We start from the raw sequence: 7,148 nt of genomic DNA, 5'->3' as shown, positions 1-7,148 counted from the left end.
TGTTTCAGAATGGAGAACCCGATGAGTCAACGTTGGTGCCGCCGGTCGTTCGTAGACGACATCTGCTTTGGTGGTGAAGATTTCGATGGCTGTGACGCTAGACCGATTACTAGCTCGATTTGCCGAATGTCAGATAAGTATCAGCTTCACCAAGAGCATCTTCTGCCAAACAAATGTAGACTTCCTGTCACAAGAGGTCTCGCCAGAAGGAATAAGGGCTGACCCGAAGAAGCTTGCAGCCATCACCGCCTGCGTCTTCTCCTTACTTGGCACTCCATTTTCGTCCACTCTATCAATCCGAAAGATGTACATGTCCCTCAATATCCTCACAGGCACGAGTTGGCCCACTTGCGGTGCTCGGAGCGCTCCTGCAGCTCGCAGATGGCGTCGAACCACTGCCTCCAAGTCAATCTGCCTCTTGTGGACACTCCCAGGCAGCAGGTCTATGCGGGAGTCGCCCAGCTCCACGCCAACGCTGTCAGTGCCGGAGGTTGCGATGGTCGGGAATTTGGTCTGCACACTCAGCCAAATGGACGTAAACGAAGCGAGTTCAATCTTCTTCAGCGTTGCAAACGTGTTCTCTAATTGTCTATATACGTTAAGGGAGCAGGCCAGTTGAGTAAACAGCAGAACGTCAAGAGTCTGCAGGCGTACGAACAAGAAGTGCAGTCGCTGCGGTGGATGCTGCACCAGTCACAACAGGAAAAGTCCCAACTAGAGATGGAAGTCCAACGTCTGCGTGCTCAATTGCAAAGTGCAAATGGCAAGTAAAGTGGACGGCAACATCCCGGTATTTAAGTTTTGTATGTGCACCCGTCTCCCCCTCACGGACGCGCTTCTGGCGGACAAAAGTGTAGACGGATGAGCTAGGTGCAACGAATATTACCAACATTTTAGCATTCATTCTGATATTTGGTTACCGCCAATTACAAAGTTTGGCGGCAAACAAATTGTTCAAAAAGATGCAGACATTGGTGGAAGGTCAGACGCTGCTACACGATGGCCGCTACCGCTTTCTGCGTCGCATCGGCAGCGGCACTTTCGCCGTCATCATGCGGTGCGTGTGTCTTGCAGTGGATTCCAAGAGTTTTCACCGCTAAAAGTCTCCTGACGTTCTCATTGTCACTCGATCTTTGAAGAGCTCTGGACATCCAACAGCAGCGCCACGTGGCAATCAAGTGCGTACGCCAACAAGAGCTCAACGCACTGGGCGAGCGAGAAGCTGCAGCGCTGCGCAGAGTCAACAACCAGGATGCAGACGCAGCCTGTGCTGGTAGGTCGATAAGCACAGTCTCCCATTATGTTGTGACGCTTTTGACACATTCGGTGACTTTCAGTGGTGCGTTTATTAGAGACGTTCGAAGAACAGGGTCACTTCTGTCTCGTATTGGAGCTCTTGGGGCCTCCTGTACTAGACGTGGGGCGCTGGGGGCCCTGGCGTCAAGCGCCTGGAGCCGCTCGGGTCCCCGATTGGACACAGCAGCTCTTCAAACGCAAGCGGAGACGTTCCTCTGATCCTACCAACATCCAGTCGCCTGAAGCACAAAAGAAACTCGAGGCGGCCATATTGACGCCTTCACTGTCACTAGTGGACGTCCGACAGATGGCCGTGCATCTATGCGGCGCTCTAGCTTTCATACATGACCAAGGGCTCATCCACGCCGACGTCAAGCCGGAAAACGTGGTGCGGTCGAATGCAGAGGCTTCGATGGGATCGTCGCCTTCCCAATCGCCATGCTCATCGCCAGTGAAGCTCGTGGACTTTGGCAACTGCCTGGATGCGAGTGAGTTGGCGGCGTATGCTGAAGAGAAGACAAGTGGAGGCTTCGACGTGCAGACTGTCACGTATCGCGCTCCAGAGGTGGCTGCGGGGCTGTTGCTTTGCCCTGCGATGGATATGTGGTCACTGGGCTGTCTGTTGCTCGAGTGCGTGTCTGGTAAACCTTTATTCACTCTGCCAGCTCTGGATGCGTCAGTACAGGAGCGTTCTGAGGTCGCAAGGCTCGAGAATAACGATCTATTGAGGCAGATTGAAGGTGTCATAACGAACGGAGTGTCTCTGAGTGCTGCGTGCGCCCCGTACAGGTCTGCTGCCCGGTATGAAGAGACAACAGAGAGTCACAGACAGCAGACGCCATCGACGTCGTTGAAAGCTCGTTTAGAAGCTGCAGCTCTGGGGAATCACCAGTTCCAGGACTTTATCTACAGTCTGCTGAATGTCAACCCAGCCACGAGGATCACAGCAAAGCAGGCGCTGTTCCACCCTTTCCTGCAAGCATTCTTCCCCTTCAAAACGGTGTTCGCTCATATGAGTAGTAACGAAGTCGACAGAGAGCGTGAACGTGTTGGAATCACTCCCTCTCCAGACACGAAGCGGACGTTAAAGCGATCCAGAGCACGTGAAGTGGAGACAGAAAGTCGAGCACGAAAGAAAAAGTCAGCTGAGAGAGCAGCTTCAGCTCGCACTAAGGACTTACGCCAAGTGCTCAAAATTATCCCGCGTGACGTGGCTGGCCACTCTTCGCTATCGCCACGCTGACATCATCTATTAGTCGTGGTATCAGACACCTGTGGAGTCCTGGTTGACCCTGGATGGAGTCGTGTATGTTGGACTTGCTTCAGCGCGCTGATCCCATGCCGCCTCAAAGTGCCGTGAACGAACAGTCTTCGCCTCAATATCTTCGCGAAGTGCACGGAATGCAGCCTCCTTGCAGATTGCAGCAATGTCAGCTCCCGTGAACGTGCGAGAACTGTTTCAAGCAAGTACAAACAAGGTCAATTGAAATCATCTCAAGAAGGGGAAAGGCTCAGTCTACTACCCTCTCGATCGCGCAGCAAGTTCTTGGATGTTGACGTCGTCGGCTAGCGGCATCTTTCTCGTGTACAGAGCAAGAATATCCTGCAACAAACCACTATTAACTCAAATTCACCACGTTAGACCCGTGCACGTTCGTTCCTCACCTCAATGTCTTCTTGAGTCGGGAATCCTATCTCCACAGTCTTGTCGATGCGGCCGGGACGAACGAGAGCGGCGTCAAGAGCATCTTTTCGGTTCGTTGCGGCTACCACGAGAATGCCACCGCTATCCGCTGTTGATAATCCCTTAGTACGCGAGACGGATGATGCTGTTACGCGCTGTGAGCCCACGCCGTCCATCTCGTTGAGGAAAGTGGAGAGAACGCGTGCGTAGACTCCACCGCCACTGCTTCCTCCATCACCCTCACCAAACGAGCGCTTGTGAGCGATAGAATCGAACTCGTCGAAGAACAAGAGACACGGGGACGCAGCACGTGCACGAGCTTCAGACAAACAAGAAGCAGTCAGTATGTCACCATTGTACAAGGAATTCGTGTAGACTTCGTACCGAAGAGCAGACGCACTGCTTTCTCGCTGTCGCCTAAATATTTGGAGAGCAGCTCGGATGACTGCGTTCAACCACAACAGTGCAGAGTTAGTTAGCAACTCGTACTAAGGTTGTTCTGACTAGTTTGGCGCATATTACTACAGCAGAACTACCTTGACAGAGACGAAGTTCACCTTGGCTTTAGCTGCCAGTGTCTGCACTAGCAATGTTTTACCACAGCCCGATGGACCTGACAGCAAGATTCCTGATGCGTTCGAAATTCCTAGGCGCTGCAAGAAAAACAATGTCAGTGGGATCACAACGTCATATTCCGTACAAAGATCCGCTACGTACGTTCATCGCGTTGGTGGGGTGGAATTTCCAAGAAACAAAGTCGAAAAGCTGTTTCTGCACAGCAGTATAGCCGGCAAACGCGAGCTTTCCGTCCACTGGCGCACCAGGTGACGCCACATTCAACTCTCGAAGTTGCGAAGGTTTTACTTGCTGCTGGGCTTGCAACAGCTCGGTCCATCCGACTGACGGCTTAATTGAGCCACCGTCGCTAACTGATTCAGCGTGAGCTCTTGCAGCCGCGTTTCGACAGATACGCACCAAGTCTTTCGCCACGTAACCTCCGGTCAGTGATGCCAGACGAGAGGCCAGCCTTTCAGCGTCGCTGTCCGTTGAAGCTTCTTCGCTCCGTAGTGGCAGCCCGATGAGATGTCGTCTCAAAATGTCACGGCGGGATTGTTCAGTAGGCACAACCAGGTCCAAAACTTTACCGAATCGACCGGTACGCTTAGCAGCAAGAGGAATATTGGCGTCGGCACTCGCAGTCGTTCCGACAACAACGAGACGTAAATTTCGCGAGCTAAACTCGTCAAGTAAACGCAGCAAAGCGCTGCCAAGTTGCGGGAGCTGCGTGTTCGATCCATCAGCAATCTGACCATCTGCTGATTGGAACAGCACGTCCAAGTCGTCAATTAGCACAACTCCAACACAAGAAGATGATTCTTGATCAATCTCGTGATCATTTAGAGATCCTAAGTCTGGAAAACGCTGTTCCAGTTCGTGAGTCAAATATTCATAGGCTGTGGGGAACGCTGGACTCTCAGTTTCCATTAGCAGCGACATACCATCGGTCCTCCACGTTACAATTTTCTCTCGCACTAACTCACGGTGTAGAGCCACCAACGCAAGAGACTTCCCCACACCACTCACACCCGAGAAAAGCAATCCATGCGACCCAATCTGCTCCATTTCCACGCCATTCTTGAGACTATGTCCACGCTTCAACACCAGCGCAAGGTTGAGTAGCACATCTTGTACAAATGCTGTGTACCCAGCAAAGCCACTCTGCCACAGTCGAGCATTTAGCTCGCTTTCGTATGACGACGCATCAGTCGTTCTACCTGAATCTTTGTCTTTAGTACTCAGAGCCGCGACCTGTTCCGTCAACGCTTCCTGTTCCTCCTCCTCTGTCGCTTCACTCCATCCCTTTACGAAAACCTGCGTCTTCTCCTTACTTGGCACTCCATTTTCGTCCACTCTATCAATCCGAAAGATGTACGTGTCCCTCAATATCCTCACAGGCACGAGTTGGCCCACTTGCGGTGCTCGGAGCGCTCCTGCAGCTCGCAGATGGCGTCGAACCACTGCCTCCAAGTCAATCTGCCTCTTGTGGACACTCCCAGGCAGCAGGTCTATGCGGGAGTCGCCCAGCTCCACGCCAACGCTGTCAGTGCCGGAGGTTGCGATGGTCGGGAATTTGGTCTGCACACTCAGCCAAATGGACGTAAACGAAGCGAGTTCAATCTTCTTCAGTGTTGCAAACGTGTTCTCTAATTGTCTATATACGTTAAGCACCCACGGATGCAGCTGGATACGTCCTCCACTGAGCACAGCACTGCCGCTCGAAGCCTTGGACGACTGGCGACGATCGATGACGCATTCTAGCACGAGAACAGCAGACTGATGCGACGCGAAGTGGACACGCAGCAGATCTAGCTGCTTGATGGAGTACAGTGAAGCGTCCTCGTGTGAGACTAGCACCTGGTGTGGCTGCAGCAACGCACTGGCGGTGTCACCGCTACGAGCTTGAGCTTTCCACGACATGCGTCAGCAAAAGAATTAAAAAAAAATATATATGCTTAATGTGGATCGCTGCACCGTAATATTTTTGAAATAACTGTAATTCACTGACAAAATACTTGAGATCATAATTTTGTTTTGCTTATTATTTTCCAACAAGCCCATGTAAATGGCAGCAACCTCGATTGTTAAGGGGCCATGCTGGGAAATATATTTTGACAAAAAAAATTGCGCAACACCCCCAAAGAGCATATTGTTTGGCAATGCACAGGTTGAAATGAAATGCATTCATTGTTGAAATTTCTTCGCTCTCAATAAATCCAAGCTCTTCGCGCGCTTGGACCAGGGGGGGGGGGGGCTGTTTCGCATTGAAATCCGCTTTCGTGGCTCTTCGTGCTGCCCAAGGTGTAGTTTGGAGTAATATTCTTCCATACTTTTGACTGACGGCATTTATTGTAGCGGCAGAAATGGTGGGGCTAGTAATCAGGGTCGTATGGTAGGTTCAATTTTAATTTTAGAAAAAATAGATATGGCATTCAGATATGTGGTATTAATAACACCGCCCATTCTGGATATGATTACGGTGTTAAGAATGACAAATTCGCCGTAGTTTTGGCGCTACAAGCCCAACAAAAAGTGTCTCCAAAGCAATTAAAACGGGAAAACCGTTGCTAGTATGTGGCAATTTCATTGGTCAAAGCGTATGGGAAGTTCAAAACATATGTAAGCCCGAACGTTCAGGATAAAAGTTCAAATTTAAGAATTGAGTTTTTGTATAAAATTAAAGAGAGATTACTCGCCATTTTTCTGCGCAATACTCCTCAATGTCGAAAGCTCACACTACTTCAATGCCGTCATGTACTTGCGCTCAAATCCCGGTCCGCGCTAGTAATACTTGCACCAGTGCTTCAACTTTATATAGTCAAACTCAGTAGTAAGTTTAGATGAGAGGTCTGCTAAGTTGTCAGAGGATCGTCTAGCTATTCTGTTTCCGCACGGTCCCCTATCAGCTCGATGAGCTGCAGCTTGGGGGGGGGGGGGGCGTATAGTAACGTGTGACTGTGTCATTGGGCAATTCGAGCTGCAACGTAGGTCGGTTTGGTCCTATGAGCTATTTATAAGCTCAAGCAGTTGAGAAATGAACCAACTAGGATCAAAGTCAATTCCCAAAACGAAAAAAAAATGTTTTAGATTTTAATAGAACACTTTATTAGAGGCAAATAGTGGTCAAATTGAAAAACAAACGTACTGTATCGGAACAACCCTGCTTGTACGTCCGCTTTGACAGTCCGTCGGGCAGGTGCAGGGTTTTCTTGTCTTTGATGGTAGCTTGTGCCATCCATGTGGATGCTACAGCTACCGTACCGCCTTAAGCCCACACACAGCTGCGTGAATCATTTCTCGAAGAGTGCGGCGTCGAAGTTGCCGTGGTAATCGTCATCTTTTTCAGCGCCTTGTTTCTTGTTAGAGCTCCAAGGAACTAGCGAGTTTGGCTCAAACTCTCCGAGCTGGACGACGTCGCGGGTGCCGACCCCGACTATGAAGATTATGACGATGGGACCGAGGGTTCTAAACCATCGGTGGCGAGTGCGAAGCGTTCAGCTTTGCTGAATGCTCCTCGCCCACCTATCAACGGTGATACACCAGCGGCTAAGCGCGTGTTCGACCGCGTGCAGGCGCTGATGAAGAATGAGTGGATGCAGCTGTTTAAGCC

The 7,148-nt window shown here is 50.7% G+C and overlaps 3 protein-coding genes across 6 annotated transcripts in view; 1 reads left to right on the top strand and 2 right to left on the bottom strand.

The window, feature by feature from the left end:
* PPTG_22100 overlaps positions 1 to 3,117 on the top strand; it is a gene marked incomplete at its 5' end in the record, with an annotated part of 4,410 nt that extends 1,293 nt beyond the window's left edge. The window contains 5 exons of one of the 2 annotated variants that reach the window (XM_008901708.1): positions 435 to 499; positions 604 to 767; positions 935 to 1,057; positions 1,140 to 1,273; positions 1,353 to 3,117. In XM_008901708.1, the coding sequence (XP_008899956.1) occupies positions 435 to 499; positions 604 to 767; positions 935 to 1,057; positions 1,140 to 1,273; positions 1,353 to 2,539 (1,673 nt within the window). In that variant the 3' untranslated portion in view covers positions 2,540 to 3,117. Of the gene's footprint in view, positions 1 to 434; positions 500 to 603; positions 768 to 934; positions 1,058 to 1,139; positions 1,274 to 1,337 lie in introns of both variants that reach the window. The other variant, XM_008901707.1, reaches the window with a different exon arrangement.
* PPTG_07401 (hypothetical protein) lies at positions 1,837 to 5,511 on the bottom strand. Of its 3 annotated transcripts, XM_008901578.1 has the most exons (6): positions 3,698 to 5,511; positions 3,517 to 3,633; positions 3,365 to 3,425; positions 2,962 to 3,299; positions 2,820 to 2,899; positions 1,837 to 2,750 (listed from the first exon to the last, which is right to left on the bottom strand). In XM_008901578.1, exons 1-6 carry the CDS (start codon positions 5,456 to 5,458, stop codon positions 2,561 to 2,563), a joined length of 2,547 nt encoding a protein of 848 aa, XP_008899826.1. In that variant the 5' UTR covers positions 5,459 to 5,511; the 3' UTR covers positions 1,837 to 2,560. The 3 variants fall into 3 exon arrangements, with proteins under 3 accessions (XP_008899826.1, XP_008899827.1, XP_008899828.1); XM_008901579.1 differs by having other exon boundaries at positions 2,820 to 3,299; XM_008901580.1 differs by lacking the exons at positions 1,837 to 2,750; positions 2,820 to 2,899; positions 2,962 to 3,299; positions 3,365 to 3,425 and having other exon boundaries at positions 3,474 to 3,633.
* Positions 5,512 to 6,274: 763 nt separating this feature from the next.
* Positions 6,275 to 6,773, bottom strand: PPTG_22099 (hypothetical protein; the record flags this gene model as incomplete). The annotated part of the gene is made up of 2 exons (XM_008901706.1): positions 6,275 to 6,319; positions 6,684 to 6,773. 2 exons carry the CDS (start codon positions 6,771 to 6,773, stop codon positions 6,275 to 6,277), a joined length of 135 nt encoding a protein of 44 aa, XP_008899954.1.
* Positions 6,774 to 7,148: the final 375 nt, after the last annotated feature.

The sequence above is a fragment of the Phytophthora parasitica genome (assembly GCF_000247585.1).
Source record: "Phytophthora parasitica INRA-310 unplaced genomic scaffold supercont2.11, whole genome shotgun sequence".
In the NCBI taxonomy this organism is placed as follows: domain Eukaryota; phylum Oomycota; class Peronosporomycetes; order Peronosporales; family Peronosporaceae; genus Phytophthora; species Phytophthora nicotianae.
Note: the sequence above shows the minus strand (reverse complement) of the source record. Positions and strands in the feature narration are given on the sequence as shown.